General features: G+C 35.0%; 1 protein-coding gene across 13 annotated transcripts in view; it reads left to right on the top strand.

Moving 5' to 3' along the window:
- Positions 1-796: 796 nt before the first annotated feature.
- The window catches only part of ODF2L (outer dense fiber of sperm tails 2 like), a 201,896-nt gene continuing 182,711 nt past the window's right edge, over positions 797-19,981 (top strand). For 8 of the 13 annotated variants that reach the window (XR_008295016.1, XR_008295014.1, XR_008295015.1 and 5 more), the window contains exons 1-11: positions 797-935; positions 2,644-2,744; positions 6,543-6,705; positions 8,749-8,881; positions 9,532-9,657; positions 11,339-11,398; positions 11,523-11,594; positions 12,335-12,451; positions 15,735-15,920; positions 18,408-18,517; positions 19,697-19,832. Coding sequence is in view for 10 of the 13 variants with exons in the window: in XM_053214363.1 (XP_053070338.1) it covers positions 6,593-6,705; positions 8,749-8,881; positions 9,532-9,657; positions 11,339-11,398; positions 11,523-11,594; positions 12,335-12,451; positions 15,735-15,920; positions 18,408-18,517; positions 19,697-19,832 (1,053 nt within the window). In the remaining 3 variants the exon portion in view is untranslated. Of the gene's footprint in view, positions 936-2,643; positions 2,745-6,542; positions 6,706-6,897; positions 7,191-8,748; positions 8,882-9,531; positions 9,658-11,338; positions 11,399-11,522; positions 11,595-12,334; positions 12,452-15,734; positions 15,921-18,407; positions 18,518-19,696; positions 19,833-19,981 lie in introns of those variants that run through there. The other 5 variants (XM_053214358.1, XM_027058696.2, XM_053214361.1 and 2 more) reach the window with 5 other exon arrangements.

The following is a 19,981-nucleotide window of genomic DNA, read 5'->3' as shown; positions in this document are numbered from 1 at the left end:
GGACGTTCAGCACTGGGGGAAAAAAAGCTTTTCTGGAATCATCAATGGAAAAGATTCTTCAGTAAAACCAATAACGAGGTATGCCTTGTCATGGTTAAATTGCTCAGTTGATAGTTGCTCTATTTGTGTACTTCATATGATGGTGTGTAATTCTTAACATGAGCATTAAGTTGAGGTGGAGAGTTTTTACTTTTCAATTTAAATCTCGCCTTGTTTCTTCAGGAGTTTATAAATCATACCAGTTGGCTGTAGGTCAGAGATCGGAGATCTGAAAGGCGCCTTGGAGATCACGGTCCGGCTCCCACATTTAACAGGAGAATAAAAGAGCCCTGGGGAAGGATCTCAGCTAAACGGCAGTACCATATATTTAATTTAAAACTAAGTTTCTTATAGTCGCGGTTGCTTTGGCTTCTTCAAATCTCATTAAAAAGCAAAAGCAGAGCACTTCCAGGCCGAGTGTCAGAAAAATTCGGAACCAGTCGGCCTTATTTCCCTTTCTAGGTTGAACTCAGTTAAGATTTTTGGTAACTACACACAAGTGCTGCCTTTTCGTAAAACAAAAGGTTTGGGCGGCGAGCGGGAAAATCTGACCCAGGGCAGCAACTGAATGACAAAGCGCCTCTCCCCAGCCCCCCTCCCTCACTCCCACAAATAGCAACAGACGCCGGCGCTTGCTTTCCCGAGCCCAGCCAATTGGCTGCGCCGGCTGCGGCTCGGCGGAAGGGGCGGGGCAGCCGTTGCCAGAGAAGCTACTTGATAGTTACTGGCTCCGTTTTCGTCCAGTGGCACCTGGATAGGCACTCTTCCACGCAAGCGGTTCTAGGAATTCGCCTGCTTGCCACCTCGCGTCCTTTGACTTCTTTTCTAGCTATCACCTACTGCACTTCCCCCTGCGTCCCGCTCTCTCCTAGCCGACCCAGGGCTGGAGAGCACAGGTACGCTGGCCGTGATTTCCACTAACGTTCCCTTCAGCTTCATCTTGCCAGCTCCTTCGGACCCCTTCCTTCCATGGCGGAGCGGCGGCGGGCTGACGTCACGGGGGCGTGCTGACGCAGGGGTGGGGGCGTAGGCACGCTTTGGGGAGGGGGAAGCTTGGGCTTGGACCGCTTTTTTGTGGTTACCGCGGGCACCCTTCGGGGTTCTGGTGGCCGGGGCTGTGGTGGGTCCCGGAAGTGAAAGTCTCTCGCTAGACTTTAGCTCCTCTCTGCCCATACCTGCTACTTGCCCCAGGCTTGACTGCCTGGGCTGGGAAAAAGGCAGCGAGGCTCTTCTCCTAGGGAGGGTGTGATCCTTGGGACAGAGGGGCAAGTTTTAGTCAATGGTTTTATCCAGAACTAAGCCCATACCCGGCCGGCTCTTTTGGCTGGCTTTTAAGCGACCACTATATAATATACCAGACTGTAGTAGGCCCTGGGGCACCTAAGTGAAGAATACTCCAGGAAGCCTCGGAAATTAAGTCCTCCAGGTTCCTTCTAGGTTTCCAGACTCCTTAGGAAACCGCTTAAAATGTGTGGCCTTGGGGACCGACCACTTAACGTTCCTAGGTTCAGTTTCCTTATCTGGAAAATGAGGGTAATAATAATCACTTTTGGAGTGGTTGTAATAAAGGAGATTAAACCAATGCCAGGTTTTGAGTATAGTCAGTAAAGAATACTTGCTGTTGATTGAGAAAACCATAGCCACAGTGGGGCTGGTATTTGGGATAAAGTCTATTTCGGAGACAAAGTTTCCCTATCACTCATAGTAAGGCTTCAGGTGTTTTGGAATGAATGAGGTTCTTGGAGTCCTTTTAAACACCACTTAGTTAAAGGAACAAATCGCAGAAAACCTGTCTTAAAATTAGTTTGATTTCCTTACGCTTACAATAAGCATGTCATGTTCATGTTTGTAATTCTTTAACAGCTAGGGACCATTTTCTGCTTCTTTTTTTCTTCTACTTTCACAGTTTATGTGTATAAATAATATACTTTTTGTATCACCAAAACCCCAAAGGTATAAGAAAATGGCTTTGTTTATATTGTACAAATGAATGAGACCCAAGGAACTGAGCACAACAATGAGGTTGATATAACATCTACCCCCTGGGCTCAGTTCTTTTGCAAGTCCATTGTTCCCCCTTGGGATCTGGTTTTGTAGTACTCAAATTATGATTACCTTGAAGAGTTGTAATGATTCTGTTTTGAAAAGTTGGTTTTATACAGATAACTCAGGCCTACAAGTGATATAAGGAATGGTGATTGACTCAGGATGATTTTTTTTAAGATGAAAAAAAACTTACTTAAAAAAAATTTTTTTTTTACTGTTTATTTTTTATTTTTGAGACAGAAATAGAGCATGAACAGGGTAGGGGCAGAGAGAGAGAGGGAGACACAGAATCTGAAACAGGTTCCAGGCTCTGAGCTGTCAGAACAGAGCCCGATGTGGGGCTCGAACCCACGGAACTGTGAGATCATGACCTGAGCTGAAGTCGGTCGCTTAACCGACTGAGCCACCCAGGCTCCCCAAGATGAAAAAAATTTAAAAAGAAGACCTGGTGGGAAAAGCAGCCACAATAGTGAGCCAAAGGGACCCTACATTTAAAAAAACATTCAAACAAAACCCCCACCTGTAAGTGTTACTTCATCTGTTCAAACTTCCCCACAGCTTTGGCTGGCAAAGGTTATTCTCATTTTGTAGAAGAGAAAACTAATGCTCACTGTGGCTAAGAGGTGTCCATGTCAGGTGTCTCCCAAGACTAAGAACGGGTGAGTCTGGCCCAGTATTCTTTCATTTTAATATGTATGCCGCCTCTGAGTCATTAAGGAGTGGTTAACTTGCATTTAGGCTACTTGTACTCTGTTTGAAAAAGAAGCAGTACTTCCAGAAGATTTTCTTTAAATAGTAGGTTAATTGTGGTATTTAAAGGGATAAACTGTCATTTTCTGGAACGGATATGTGGAACAATCCATTCAGATGGTTGTGCGTAAATGAGGTGTTATATTTGGTCTGTACTGATCTCTTGCTATTCTAATTCTAATTCCTTCATTGTTTTTCATGTTCTTATCACCAGTGGAAACAACTTTTGATTTCTTCAAAATTTTTTCTAGGAAATGAATGTTGGAATTTCATCTCTCTGAGACCCTAGTAACCAGTTTCATTGCTTCTACGTTTCTCCCCCTCCATATACCTAGTCCATTCTCCAAAATACCACTGGATTTACCTTTTAAAGAGGTACTTCCGGTCTGTTATTACCCTGCTTAAAATGATTTCATGGTCTGTCTTAACGCTTAGGAAAAAATTCAAGCTCTTGAGCTTGGCATACAGTGGCCACTGTCAGTGTGTCCAGTGTCATCCTTTGTCACTTGTGCTTACAAATCATGTCCCCTCATGATTCCTTCCTCATGCTTGTACTTCACCTTCTACCTAGAATGCCTTTTTCTCTTCCTTTTTGCCACACTCACATTTATTCTGCGGGACTCTACAATTTCTTCTCTAGTGAACTTTGACTAGTGTGTAGATATAGTGAGAGAAACGAGCAGCATTCCTATATCTACTTTGTGTTCTTTGCTGACTATTTCAGTCCAATGGGAGCTGGTTTTCCAAGAATTAATGTTTGGCAAAACAAGTTCAAATCTGTGAGATTCTTATGCTTTTCTCCAGAGAGATAGTTTTAAATACATATTTATCTGCAGCTGGTTTGCTTACTTAGAGCAATCTAGATGCTAAGGAAGGTCATGAACTGGGATCTTTCTTTCTCTGACCGTGGCTAGCATTACAGTCCCTGAACAGCCATTCCTCAAATGCTGGTTGTTGGCCAAAATGGAACATAGTTTAGTGAGTGTAGCTGGGTCAGCATAAACCATGACCACGCCTGGAAAAAGCTTTAAGTATATGCCCTTTTGAGAGGGGGCTGGTAAAGTCATCCTTGTATAGGAAATTCAATTCTTTAAACATTAAAATATATTTAAATTGGTAATCTTTGGGGCTTTGATTATTAAATATGTGTGCAGAGTATGTCTTTGTCTCACCACCAAGTTGTACAGAAGTATAACGTATTTGTCATTTGGCAGTACATTCCACGTAATTGAAAGCATTTTCTTGTGAAACATCTGCTTTTCCATACAAGAATACGTTTGGTCCACTAAAATGATAGCACTTTTTATAAAGGTGGGACTTTCTATGCTAAAGAAAATTATTACATTGTTTTTCGGCACTCATATGGTTTTGGTTATTATAATACTGTCACAACACAAAAATAGCGGAATGCCTTGGAACCTTTGAACAATTTTTATCCTAGAAAATACTTCTACGTTGTAAGAATATCATTGTTGATCATTTCTATGGAAATGTCTGAGACTTACACAGTTCTTTATGTTTTGAAGAATCAGTAATGAAGGTAACATTTTTTTTTGAATGTTGGGCTAAAAGTCATTCTAAAATCTCTTTTTTACAATGTGTTAACTTTGTTTATTCTTTAAGGTAAGGCATGGTTACTTTTTTTTAATAGGTGAAGCAGAAAAATGTTGTATGATTTCATCTTATGATAAAACTTTAGAAAAATTGTATAAGTAGCTACCAATAACCCACAAAGCCAAGTGAGAACTTACTTTTAAAATACTGATGCCAAACTGAATCTTTTAAAATATGTCTACAAATTGAAGACCTCTAATCCTCTTACATTAATTTTTGAACTTTTATTCCAAATATAGGAAACATTTTTCTTTTAATGATCCCTAAAAAGATGGATCAGTGAGGTGAATAACTAAAAAGCAACTGTCTTGATTCATCACATTAACTGCTCTAAACCTTGAGTCTTCTCTCCTTCAATTATTGCTTTGCTGTTATAAGGCTTGTAGGTGCTGAGGATTCAAATATAAATAAGGTATTCTTTCTTGAGATGCCAATGTGCAGAGAGACAAATTCTAAACAAGCGAATGGCTGAAAGTAAAGACCAGTTCCTCTGTGACTGGGGTAGCTATTGGAACCAAACAACTCAGTACATGATAGTACTACTGATTGCAGTGCCTTATCCAGATCATAGTCTTCTTCACTGTTAGGTTTGGCTTTTCATTTGATTGTGTGTATCTGTATATTTTTAAATTCTTCTAGACTTCAGATAGCTCACAATATCATGCCTACTAACAGATGTTTCATGTTTGCAGCATTTAAGTAGATCATCTGGGACCATCGGTAGGTTAGTTAGCAGTTCTACTCGTACATGAGTTGCTGGTATTTCAAAAATACGAGCATGCTTTTCATTGGCCTATATCCTAAATATTTGTCTCGGTGATAAATAGAAACTTCAGACAAAAGTAGATACATTTTTACAAACACTTTAGAAGTGTCTGTAATTTGGAAATATTATGAGTAATTTCCTTTTTTTTTTATCATGAGTAATTTTCAACCTATAATTTCTTCACATCTACCCAAAGTATTGAAATTTCTTGAACATATGTATTGTATAACGCAGATTTATAAAAATAAATTACAAAGAGGTAACATATTTCTGAAAACATGCAGAAAATCTTAAATATAACATTTGATTTAAGTCAGGGAGTCACATGATCAGGGAGACAGATGAAGTCAGGGAGACACATGATCAGGGAGACAGATGAAGTCAGGGAGACACATGATCATATAATGGAGTTATGAAAACACAGCTTTAATGATTGCTAAAGCACTAACATTACCTAAAATGGAACAGTTCTGAAGATATTCATGAGTATTCATATTTAAAAACATGACATCTGGGGTGCTTGGGTGGCTCAGTTGGTTAAGGGTCCAACTCTTGATTTTGGCTCAGGTTATGATCTGAGGGTTTATGAGATTGAGCCCCATATTGGGCTCTGCACTGACAGCACAGAGCCTACTTGGGATTGTGTCTCTCCCTCTCTTTCTCCCTGTCCCTCCTCCACTTGTTCTCTCTCTCTCTCAAAATAATTAAACTTAAAAATTTTTTAAAAATGACATCTCTAAGTTTGAGTGAAAACAGTTGTTTAGTAAAACTTAGAAGTATTGTCATCTATTATCAGTAAAGAATATCCTAGATTGAGCTGGGAGCTGGGAATAAATTTAATTTTGAAAGATCTACTTTCAAAAGAATAACTTAATCTTCCTTGTGGCTATTGTTGCCAAATACTTTAAAAGTATATTAAATTTCTGCTATTCTAGGCGTAAATGACCTACATTTCCTATTGGGTAGATACAATGAAACTGAGGACCAGAGTTAACCATAGTTTTTATATTTGTTTTCTAGTTTGACTGAATTAAAATATTATAATACTCAAGAAATAGATTAATAAAAATTTCTACATTCTTGTTATGTAGAAAATAACAGGCCTTTTGGAAAATGTGTCTGGGGACTGGCAATTGTTGAATGGTTGTGCAATGCAATTTTGATACTTTTTGAATTAGTATCACAATGAGTAGCAGTTATAATTTCTATTTTGTCTGTGAAATATTCCTCTTTATACTTGTTTAGGATTTTTATTTTACAGGGTAATGACAGAAAAAAGAGTCTACTGAAATGATGTTTAATGACTAAAATATTTCATAACTTTCAGCTTATGAGAAGTTGTTGTGGACGCCACTTATAAACCCATTTACCAAATTTATGGAGAAATCTGCAATTGATGGAAGTCATTCAGAAAAACTATGTCCTCATTTTAAAAGTACCCCAGAGAATGAACGTTTATTGCAGCCTGCCAGTGAAAGTCATCTCAGCTGGTATTCTTTTTTTTTCTTTTTAATTTTTTTAAGGTTTGTTTATTTTTGAGAGAGACGGAGCGCAAGCAGGGGAGGGGCAGAGAGAGAGAGGGAGACACAGAATCGGAAGCAGGCTCCAGGCCCTGAGCTGTCAGCACAGAGCCCAACGTGGGGCTTGAACTCACGGACCGCCAGATAATGACCTGAGCCAAAGTCGGACGCTTAACTGACTGAGCCACCCAGGTGCCCCTCAGCTGGTATTCTCCATGCTAGCAGGGGATATCTAATTTTCTGATTTCAGGGTTTCATGTTTTGTCTGTAGGGTAAATTATTTGAATCAAATACAGTGTTCTTCCAAGAGTATCTTCTTCAAATCTAGCAATTCATGTATTTATTTAACCTCATCACAAATGTACTCATTTGGCAGAATTTGGATGGTTTTTTGGGATCTTAATGAAAGCAAATGAAAATGAAAACCTTACCTATTGAGAATTTTTATAGCTAAGGTAAATGAAAATATAAATACTGTGGAACATTGGAAATGTAGTTGATGAGTATCAATTCACTGTCATTTGGAACATTGCCATATAACAAATACCTGTCATATTTTGCTATCTTCTTTAGAGCAGGGAATATACTTGTTATTTGTATGATTCATTGCTCACCAAAATGACAGTCTTAAAACACCATTATTGTGACTATTGCTAGTATAATCCAACCTCTAGTTTAGCTTGTTTTAAATGACGATGATATTTGGTCATATATAACCATTCTTGACTTTCTTCTGCCCATGGGTTTTAATAATGGACAATTGTCATTTATAACTAACCTCTTAGGCCCAGTGCTTAAGAACGCAATCTGCTTTCTGACGTAGCCTCTAAGATGCCGTCAGTTGTTGATGAGCCATTATGTTATGTTTTGTAAAGAAAGAAAAAAGCTGCCTATTAAAGAAAGACACAATGTTTTCTTATCACATGGAATTTTATTTATAGATTTTGAAAAACTCCTTCAAACTTAGATTTTTTTTTTTTACTTCAAGTAACTGTGCTTATATAAAAATGAAATGTATGGTATTCTTAAAAATTTTTTTTATACTCAAAATCCAACTCTTCTGAGTCACTTTTTGACTCAGAGTTTTCCTTGCTATTGAGAGTATTGGTCATATGGCATTTCTTAGGAGCATCCTTAGTTGAAATAAAATTTATTGGTGTTGGGCTCTTAATTATGCTATCTAGCAAGCCTGTATTGGAGTCTTGCTTCTGGAATGTTGCTAAGCATTCTTGCTTCACCAGCTCCTTCAATCCCTCTATGACCCTGCATTCTTAGGGGTTAAAAAGTGTGCATCCCATCTCTGGCATGGCATCCCATCACTGGCCATCTATTCTGTAAGTTCTGGGCATGTGCAGGAAAGACTGCTCAGGACTGCCTCTCGACTAACAAAGATTACAAGAAGCATCCTGATTTCAGGGTGTAAAATGTGACCAAAGAAACGTTTCTTACAGTGATGCACAGTAATGCCTACGCAATCAAGAAGGCAAATGTTAACAGTTTTGTTTTGAATGGTGTTCATTATAAAGTCAAGTGTGAAGGAATTTTTGAGATCTGGAGAGCTCAGTTATTTTGTGTTTCATATGGTTAGCTTATTTATTCTTTGGAGTTTTTTTTTTTTTTTTTTTGAACAGTAAATTAAAAGAAACAGTTTGGGAGTAAGGCAAATCTTTTGGGTTTAGAGTAGGGAGAAGGAAGGGAAGTAAAAAAGGCATACACATTCTTGCAAGTCATTTTATAAACTAGAAAAGAGATGTTCAATAATTATCAGGTAGCACAGTGAAACATTGCTGTTGGTGGTTTTGTGTTTCACATATCTCAGTGTTTTAAAAACTGTCTGTGTATATTAGGTATAGAAAAATAGGGGAGTATAGGAAAAATTCCATACGTTTTCAGTGACAATTTACTGTTACATTTTGGAGAGCAGTTTGTAGAACTGTAATATTTAGTCAAGCTGTGCTATATTTGCATAAATATGTGACAGATTTAACTTAAATTTTATTTGTACACATCTAGTGGAAAGCAGGACATCCTAAATGAAAAGACTGAACTGGAAGCAACATTTAAGGAACCTGAATTGGCAACCTGTTCTGTAGAATTATTTTTGCCATTATTTAAGGATACCGTTGAAGAGATTAGTTTTGAAAATGTGAGTACTTGACTTGTGAACATCTTATAAAATGGGAAGCTAGCATAATACTCAGAATGCATTACCTGTGGTCCCTTATTAATGTAGTTATGCTCATATGCTGGTATTTGATATAAAAAAATTGCAGGTTTATCATTCTTCTTTATTCCTATGTCATTAACTGCAATTCTTTCCTTCAAAGATAATTCAGGCATGCCCTTGATAAGAAGCTAAGCTAGAAAATGTATACCTTGGTGCTTGACTTACCTGAATTTGAACTAGAGAGTCAACTTTTCCAAGAGTGAATGTAAACTAAAATATTCTGAGAGATGAATAGATCTGTTTTCTATAGTGTTATAGGGTATAGAAACCTGTATTCTCTAATTTCAGTGTACTAAATTTTGAATTAGAGACAAAAAATAGACTGTATTCTATTAGTTTTATTAAAATAAATGCCTGAAATACTTTAGGGCTTAAGCCCTATTTTGATTTCATTACTTTAATGTATGATATACAATCCTATTTACTATTAATAAACTTGGCAAAATTTACTATGTGCAAAAATGATTTTGTTACTAGAAAAAACTATTATTTGATAATAGCAACATTGTATTTTAGAGTGTCTTAATACTGTATCTTAAAATGTGTATGTGGTTCTTATATTTTGTCAGGCTAATCTTTTTGCATTCAATTTGAAGATTGCTAAACAGAAGGAAAAATTAACAAAAGAATTAGACACTTTTAAACATGTAAAACAAGCTTTAGAACATCTTCTTAGAAAGACAGAATACCAACAAGTAAGGACCCTAAGCACTAATTTAATAGATTTGTTTCTCACTTGATGGGTTTACTATTTCTGAAACTGTAGAAATTAAATTATGAGCATACTTTTCATTGGCCTGTATCCTAAATACTTGTTTTAGGATTTGAAACTTCAAATTTGGTATATTTGAAATGGAAAGAATTCCTGAATTTTTGTTTGAAATGGCAATCATTAAACTAACCCTGACTCTTAGTATTTCACAAATTGTTCTACATGAAAGCAGCATGTTTTTATAGAAAATATATTTGTATCTTCTATCTCAAAATTTTTCATTTGTTATATTTCATTTCAGCTGATTACAGTAAAATTTTCTTAGAATTTAAGCTACTTTGTACCACTGTGTTTATATATTCTTTTATTTTTTGAGGGTAACAGTTTGCTGAGAGATAATTCACATACCATACAGTTCACCCTTTTAAAGTGTACAATTCAGTGATTTGTAGTGTATTCACAGAATTGTGTAGCAGTCACCACACTGTGAGAGCGTTTTCATCACCACGTCTATCTCCCACCCCCACCAGCCCCTCCTTACCCTAATAGCTACTTTCTGTTTTTATGAATTTACTGATTCTGGACATTTCACATAAATAGAAACCTATAATATGTGGTTGTTCATAACTGCCTTTCATTTAATACAGTCTTCAAGGTTCACCCATGTTGTAGCACATGTCAGCGCTTCCTTTTTATTGCTGAATAATATTTCATTGTATGGCTATACCATTTTTGTTTGTCTATTTCTCAATTAATGGACGTTTGGGTTGCTTCTGCTTTTTGGCTGTGATGCATAAAACTGCTGTGAACATTCACTTACAAGTGGTATATACCCAACAGAAATGAAAATATTTGTATGCTAGGCAATCCACTGTGTACCTTTACAGAGTGCAAGAGTGGGCTCTATGCAGTCCATGAGCCCTCTGAAAGTATGTGTACAATTTTGCATTATTTGTACATGGTATAAATGTCTTTGGGTGAAAGAAATTCATAGCTTTTTTACCTTCTCAAGCAGGAATATGACCCTTAAAATAAATAAACATTTTCCTATGTTCTCATTTAAAATGTCTACTTAGAATTATTTTACTGATGTGCTGTAATTCTTTAAAAAAAATTCTTGATAGATTTAAGTTTGCTGATATTTTTTAACCTATTTGTAAACAGCACCATGAGTGTCTTTGTGTATAAGATTTTTAAAAAATGTTTATTTCTTTGAGAGAGAGAGACAGAGTGTGAGCAGGGGAGGGGCAGAGAGAGAGAGGGAGACACAGAATCCGAAGCAGGCTCCAGGCTCTGAGCTGTCAGCACAGAGCCTGACACGGGGCTTGAACCCACAGTGAGATCATAACCTGAGCTGAAGTTGGAGACTTAACTGACTGAACCACCCAGACACCCCAGATTTTTGTGGTTTTTATGTCATTGGCTTCTACTGTCTGAGGTGTTATTTAGAAATTAGGTATATAATTAATTTCATAAATCGTGGACACAAAATGATTTGGAACACTCAGGCAAAGATCCATCTGATGACCTTTTAAAAAATCTAAACTGCATAAAAGTTGCCCATATTAATTTCTTTAGTGATGCTTATTCTTCTTTGTACTTTTATGTGTAGAGAAATATGTTTGTGAGCACTGATTTATAATATCTTTTTTTTTTTTTTATAGGTAGAGGACAGTTTATCCAGCATGTTAGAGAAGCTAACTGATAATGAAAATGAAAATACTGTAAGTCTTTTTACACTTTGTGTCTACTCTGACATTTTTTATGTATGTGCTGCTTGTTTTTATAAAATTAGTCAACATTATCCAAATTGTGATATTTCTAACTCTTACATTATATTTGCTGAAGAATCTTAAGAAGAAGCTACTTGAAAAGGAGACCTATATTCAAGAACTTTCTTGTTTGTTTCAGAATGAAAAGGTAAGCAGATTCTGAGCTTAATTTATCAGTTTTCTCAATATTGACTCCCTCTTTTCCCTCTTTCCATTCTGGCGCCCATATCCTCAAAAGTAGACCCAGAAATGTTTTTAGATTATTTGGATATTTTACAAGTTTTTATGAAATATCTTTTTTTTTCAGTTTCTTTTTTAAAGATTTTTATGATACTTAGGTCAGATTAATTGGCATAAATCACTATATATTAGGAACTATGCATAAATTTGTATTGTATTTCAATTTTAGTATAAACTGAGGAATTTTGGTGTTTGTAGGAGCATTTTATTTATTTAGTTTTAAATGTTTGTTTATTTTGAGAGAGAGAGAATCTGAAGGAAGCTCCACTCTCAACTCTCAACATGAAGCTTGATCTCAATATGGGGCTTGATCTCACAACTATAAGGTCATGACCTGAGCTGAAATCAAGAGTCGGACGCTTAACCAACTGAGCCACCCAGGTGCCCCTGTAGAAGCATTTTAGATATAATTTACGTAGGATAGATAGGACTTTTCAAAAGGAGATTATCAGGAACCATTAAATAAAAGGGGGGAAGATTAAATAGCCCCATAGTTTATATAAAATATATTTATAATGGGGGAGATCAGGGTTAATTTACAGTGGTACTTTGCTTTTTATTAACTTTTTAGATCATGTCTAAGTATGGATAAAGTTAAAGATTTTTGAGAAGTAACACATTTTTTTTTGTTTGTTTTCTCTGTTATAGGCAAATGCTTTGAAAGCAAACCGTTTTTCACAATCAGTAAAAGTAGTACATGAACGACTACAGCTCCAAATTCGTAAAAAGGAAGCAGAGAATGATAAATTAAAAGAATATATAAAGGTTATAAATATTCATTCACTTTTATAGTTTAAGTGATAAAATTAATGAACAACTATAAAGCCTTTCCTTAGTTCTGGAATTTGGTGGTTTTGGAAAAATTCAATCTAAGTGTTGCCATGGGAAATACATATTTGAGGCAAATCTTAAGATTTATGGCTCATCCAAAGATGTGATTCCAAATCCCAATATAAAAATGCTCTCTCTCTTTAGTACCAGTCTAGGAAGGATTTCTAGAGCTTGAATATCTTTAAAAATCTTTCCCATTATATAGTTAATTTATGTTTATTGTGGAAAATTTGTAACATACAAAGGAGAAAATTAAAACAACTTAAAAATACCAAAACCATTGTTAATGTTTTGGTATATAGAATTCTATTTTCTACATCCACACATAAATATATACTCTCACATTAGTAGGCAGTCAGTAAACGTTTATTATTTTTGTTTTTGTCATTAATGGTAACAACTTTAAAATCAGTTGACCCAGCTTTGGTATTTAGAAAACTGAGTAGCATTCTTGTTATGCAGTTTTTTAGCAGTGTAATCAAGGGGAACTTTTTGGTTTAAACTCAGTTTCTGGTTTAAATATTCTTTTGGAAACCTCACAGGCATTTTGAAAGAAGAATTTGAGGTTCTGTGATATGACACAAGCTAACTGGATCTATTGTCATTATTTTTTGCTGAAGGAAAAGACACAGTGTTCTCATTTTCAGGAAAGTGTGCAAAGATAGCCCCTATTGAATGTGAGCACATCTGTGTTAAATTTGTTTGCTTTTGCAGGTGTTTGCAACTTGTGGCATGTTTCAAGACTTCACTTGGGATGTTTTGGGTTTTTTTTCTTCAAGGAGAAAAAGCTTTTGCCCAATAAAGGGACATTAAGCAGGCTTATGCGGAATGCGAATTTTGTCCTTTGTCCTCCTACATGTTCTTTTGAGCACTTTCCCACATGGATCCCCTTTGTCCTTTGCGTGGTGGTCTAGGGCATCCCAGATGAGCCGCAGTTGATACTGCCTTCCTCTGTTATGGTATTTACAATAGCATGCATGTGGTCTGACACCTCAGATAAGCATCTATCACACTTTATCTCACAAGTTTTAATTCGGTCCTCAAAGAGCAGTTGGGGAAGTTTTTGAAAATATGTTTCTTCAATTTAAAAATGGAATATTAAATGATTTTTTAAAGTTAATGTTAGCAATTTTTATATGATAATTTAGAGAGCGAATATAAGACTAAAATCTTAAGATTTTGCTGTGACATTCTCTCAATACTTTGAGTTTAAATTCCTTTACAAAAATACCGCTGTTTAGAAATAATTAAAAGAGGTTGCATTAGGTTACTGATTTTTCTACATTTCCTCTAACACAGTTTTGGAATTTAAGGCATTAATTGGGGGATCAGAGTTGAATTCTTCCATTAGGTTTCACAAGGTTCTTTTTCGAATTCAAAGATAATGAGTTCACTTTGGTAACATAAATTTCAGTTATTTAGTATTTTAGTTTTGACTCAGTTGAGTCAGTTTGTTATGTAGGTCTTTAAAAATTTTTTAATTGTATTTTAGTTCTGTGAGAACTATCCCAAAGATACTTTGAACCCAGTTCTTTCTGGATCTTTATATAACAATTAGATATAGAATATTTTCACAATTTAGAAGACACAGAATAACTATCTTTATAATGTGCAGCATGTATACTACTTTGGAAATAGGGAAAGACAAGTAGTTGACTTTATGTTTCTGTTCATTTGTCAAAAGACTGTGAGGAGTTATTTATTTTGAAACTATAAAAATAATTTGGTAGTTTGGTATACTCCCTAATAGTGATCAAATGTGAGATAGGATAAGTCTAGTGAGAATGTCCTGACTAGAACCTTATTCCAAAAAAAAAAAAAAAATTTATTTCACCTTTGGTGTTGAAAATGGTTTACTGCTGAAAGTGTAGCAATTATTTGTGGTGTGATGGTGACACCCTGTGGTTTCTTAGAGGAAGACAGCTGTATTTCCTGTGGAGTCTTCAGTAGACTTGGACTGCTTTTATTCTTGTTTTCCTCCAACTACTTATGAAAACATTTCATGGGATTTTTTTGTTTTTAGTTTAAATACATTTCTAAAGACTATTTAAGAGTGTTTTGCTACTTTTCATAATCTACCTAGTTCACTTTTCAAAGAAAACAAGTCTTTAAATCTTATTTAAGATGTATTTATTTATTTATTATTATTTTGTTTTAATTTTTAATTTATTTTTGAGAAAGAGAGAGACAGACCGTGAGCCGGGGGAGAGGGGCAGAGAGAGAGACACACACACACAGAATCTGAAGCAGGCTCCAGGCTCCGAACTGGCAGCACAGAGCCCAATGTGAGGCTCAAACCCACGAACCGTGAGATCATGACCTGAGCCGAAGTCAGATGCTTAACTGACTGAGCCACACAGGCACCCCAAGTTGTACTTCTTAATCTCAATTTTAGTGGAAGTTAAGAAGCATAGTTTTTATTGATCATGGAGTTGAATAGAAAACCCAGTCTTTTACTGTGACTCCTTTGATTTTTTTTTTTATTAAAATGATTGTCCGAAACATGTTACACTGAAACCTAAATTCTGTAATAATTTAACTATTTTTCAGTATTATACAACTTTGAAAAAAATGTAAAAGCATTAAAATCTTAAGTCTCTAAATTCTTAGATATTTAGTATTCAAATACTTTAAATACAAAGTCTTAAAATAATTTGAAATAAAAGCATGAGAGTTACACTAAATCGTATCCATCATCCATCCATCCTAATATTCTGTCTCTAGTTATGCCACCAAGAGATATGTAAGGAAACTGTGATGCCAATTAACACCATTAAAGTCAATGGACAGAAACACATCCCTCAGCCCCTCAGATGTCTTTTTACTCTTACTAATTCTTATGGATCTGATAGTTATTTACCTTTCTAAGCCTCTTTAGTCTTGGATTAATAACTCCCACAAAGTTACTAGATAAAATTTTTAAAAGTTCTAGTTAATTACGAAAGTTTTAAGAAAATGCTTGTGCCATAATCACCAATATTAGTACCTTTAATAAGAATAGGATTAGTTTTCTGTAGGCTTATATATTTTAAATTTTCATTCTACATCTGGTTACAAATAAACAATGGTAAAACTACCTTTCTTTACTGTTATGCTTGTTATTAATCCTATGATTAATCCTTTTGATAAAATCCATGGAAGATTATATATGTTTATAATGTTACATAAAGATCAAGTTCCAAAATAATTTAAATATTACTAATATATATTTTTTTAGAGCTTAGAAACCAAGATAACTGAATGGAACTTAGAACTGAGAAAGAATAAGCATGAAGCTGTAGCAATGAAAGAATCAAGTAGGCAAAAAACTATAGCTCTAAAAAAGGCATCTAAAATTTACAAACAAAGGCTTAAACACTTTACTGGAGACATGGAAAACCTTACTTCCCAAATTAGAGATCGGGTAAGTATATATACATTCTTTGTTTACTGTCCTATGTACTTAGTTTATGTAGTTAATGTCATAATGCTTAATATAAATCTTATTCTTCTCTTAATGCTACTGACACTAGAAAAACTTGACTCTGTTGCTTTAGTCTTTATTTTGAAAGATTATATAAAATGTCACATTTGCATATTGAAATTTATCAGTCTTTCCTTGGGAACTTTATTAAAGGATATATTAAATGTGTCCCAAAGCATCTAATGCAAACTAAGGGTAATGCTTCATACATATTCCCCCTTGGAAGCGGACAGTATACATTAGCATATTAAAGGCCCTGAGTAGGCCTTCAGTAAAGTAAAACAATAATGAGGAGTATTGAACTCATAGTTTCTCACCACTTATTAACCACAGAACTCTTGTTTTACCCACAAAACAACTCTTGGAATGGGTTCTAAGGAACACCAGTTTGGGAAATGCTGATTTATGTTATTAAACCATATGACTTTATTCAGCAATTCACTTCATTTGAACTCTGTAATGCACTTAAAACCATTTGCTGATGTAAACACACCATGTGAAAGTTATCCTTGGGTGTAGTGCAAAGTTGAAAATTGGAGTTAGTACTTTGTTGTTTTTGATGAATTATTATATTTCTTCAATTAGCAGTTAATAAAATATTTACTCTTTTTAATGTCTCACTGGTATTGAACCTCATAAGAACTTATGTTAAGGCTTATAGCATTAGGATCTTTTATAATTGAAAGCAGACTTGTATAAACTCTGTGTAAACAAAGCAGCTTAATATTTTATAAGCTCAGGTGTTAACATTTAAAGATGATCTACATTCAGAAGAATTTATCTAGACAAAAAGAATTGAGGAATAAGTTCAAAATCCAGAAAGTTATAAGACTTAGTTGAATACCTGAAGTGTTCTTGAGTGGTGAAAGCCAATCAAGCCCTTCACATCCTCGGGGTTTTCCTATTTAAATAGCATCATGTTGCTCCTGCTCCAGATCACGGTATAGGAGGGCTCTTCCACTTGTGAACCTTGTGACTTTGGGTAAGGCACCCAACCTCTCTAACCTTCAGTTTCCTTAACTATAAAATAGGAGATGGGCAATATTATTATCTCATATCACTGTAGGGAGGAATAAGTGAGAAAATACATGTCAAAGCACACTGCCTGGCGGTCCTACATTTTTTGCCATATTGGCCTACTTTCTATTCCTCTAATGCATAGAGATTTGTTGTTTGCTGTTATTTCTGGCTGTAATGTTCTTCTCGGGTTCACAATAGCTGGTACTTTTTTTAGTCATTCAGTTATCTTTGTAATTGACATCTCTTCAGAGGGGCCTTCCTTGACCACTCTGTTTAAAGTAGTCCCCCAACTATCGTATCATGTCTTAAATTTTCTTCATAGCATTTATTTTACGGATACAATTTCTAAGAATCTTTATGTTATAGAATATTATCCAACTTACACTTCACACACACACACACACACACACACACACACACACAGTCCAACTTAAACTTCATAGTGCAACCTAAAATTCTTTTTACATAAAATATGAAAGCAGAATACTAGGCTTTATTCAGTGTATCAACAATATTACTATAAAAAAAGTGTAAACCAAAAAAGTAGTTGAATGATGGAAGTAAGGAAAAAAGCCCCCAATAAATATCAGTGGCTATCATTGCTTCTTCTGGATCTTCTGATTAATAATTATTGGCGCTGTTGTCTTCCTAGTGAGTTTGTTGTTCTATAGAATGTGGGCAGGGGGCACAAAGACGGTAGCTCACTAGGTGGGTTTGTAAAGGGTAGATTCATTTGACAGCTATTTATTGAGAGTCTTCTTTATGGCAGGCACTATTCAAGGCCCTAGCAATGAATGAAACAGACAAAAATCTACGTCTGGGAGCTCACATTCAAAATGGATAAAGCCATCACTATAATTTTCATCTCTTTGCTAACAGTAACAGTATCTGAAGGCCAATGGGAGTGACCTCTACAAAACAGCTTGACATCATCATAGCAATGAGAAATAAGGCATTTATTTATCCATAATAAGCATTACTAAATGCTGTGGAATTGTGGAATTGCAAAGAGTTTCTGTATTTACCATTGAGGACTTCTTTCTCCTCTGATGCTTATGTGGTTGTTAACATCTTCTATACATAGAATGCAGAATGAAAGTTCAGGAAATAGGAAGGAAATTAAACTCATTAATTATGAAACATTGTTTGAAAATAGTTATATTAACATCCTTAAAATGTGTTAGAACTACCACTGTGCGCATATAAAGCAATACTAATTAAAGATACTATCAACGTTTACTTTAAAAGCTTCCTATGTTCAGAGTTGTACTCTAAAATTTTCTGTATCAAGAGTTCCATCCTTTATAAGATGAGCATTTCCTTGTTTATGTTGTATTTGTGTTTAGGGCTCTGTACAAAACCAAAGTGTTATTTAATTACAAGATGAGTACTTGATGTATTTTTTAGGAAGCCAAGCTGTCCGAAACAATTTCAGCTTCCAATACCTGGAAAAGTCATTATGAGAAAATTGTAATAGAAAAAACTGAATTGGAAGTTCAGATTGAAACAATGAAAAAGTAAGAAAAAAATTTAGAAACTCTTTAGTGTTTAATAAGTGTTTTTAGTTCTTTCCTCTTTTAAGTGGTTTGCATTTTGGTTCTTCTGGGTTACATGTGGTAAAGGTTGTCCGTATGATTTGATATTCTTGCTATTTATAATTCTGTAAACTTTTCTTATTCTATTACAAAAATGCAATAAAATGATTACCCATTAAAAAGTGCATTGGCTAGGGGGCCTGGGTGGCTCAGTCGGTTAAGCGTCTGACACTTGATTTTGGCTCAGGTCATGATCTCATGGTTTGGGAGTTTGAGCTCCACATCTGGCTCTGTACTGATAGTGCAGAGCCTGCTTAGGATTCTCTGTCTCCTTCTCTCTCTGCCCCTTTTCTGCTTGTGCACGCTCTCTCTCTGTCTCTCAAAAATAAATAAAATAAACATTAAAAAAAAGTGCATTGGTGTTCACATTTTGAACTTTGTAGGTTAATATTTAGTATTTGAGTATGTGTCATCTATTATTTGCAGTAAATGTTAACACTACTTTGTCTTAAAATGTAAGTAATATTTCTCTACTGAGCAAGAATGTATAAAAATATATAACGGAGTTTACAATAAAAACATAAATGGTTTCAAAGTCCTAAAAGTTATTGTTCCTTTAAGTGCCTGGATTATGTAACAAAGAAAAATCAGTGATTCAAAATGCATATCTTTTACTCAAATTTATTACTGATTAACAATAATGAACCCTGAATATCTGTTTTTAAATGTTTTATCTTCTGTATGTTCTCTTCAGTTTTCTCATTGTAAACTAGCGTGTATCATTTGCTTCTAAAGGTGAAGTATTGCCTCACTTGAGCCTTTTATTTAACTTTGTCCCTGAGATTGTGTATATGTATGTGCATGTGTGTGAATGAGAGACAGACAGACTACCTTTGGATGACAGTTTAGACATTTTATTGAATAGTGAAGAGAACGTTGTGTAATTTCTCATTGGCTTCATCGATGGGTAATAATTGCTAATCAGTGTTACTCAGGTAGTAACCTGATAGATAACTGCTTCCTGTTTACCTTGGTCCATGGCTTGTATTAACTTTTGAAACAGTGCACCCTACCAAAATAATTTTATAAGCACACTTAAAAAGCATTATTTAAATGAAAATTTCTGTGACTTTTATGAAATATATCATTTATCTCACAAAGGCAAATTACTAATCTTTTGGAAGACCTGAAGAAAGTAGAAGACGTTGGTAAAAATTCATGTGAAGAAATTCTTAGAAAACTTCACTCAGTTGAATATGAAAATGAAACTCTGAATCTTGAGAATACAAAATTAAAGGTAATATGTGTTCCTGTGTGTATGTGTATATATTGTCTAATGACAACATAGTAGAAGTAGCTGGAAATAACAGCATGCTTAGGATAGTGCTGTTGTGTCATTTTGTCCTTTATGTTTGTCAGGGTATTAGAGTATCATTATAATATGCA

Source organism: Acinonyx jubatus, chromosome C1, assembly GCF_027475565.1.
Source record: "Acinonyx jubatus isolate Ajub_Pintada_27869175 chromosome C1, VMU_Ajub_asm_v1.0, whole genome shotgun sequence".
Classification (NCBI taxonomy): domain Eukaryota; kingdom Metazoa; phylum Chordata; class Mammalia; order Carnivora; family Felidae; genus Acinonyx; species Acinonyx jubatus.
The sequence above is the reverse complement of the archived record's forward strand: the minus strand, read 5'-3'. Positions and strand labels throughout refer to the sequence as shown.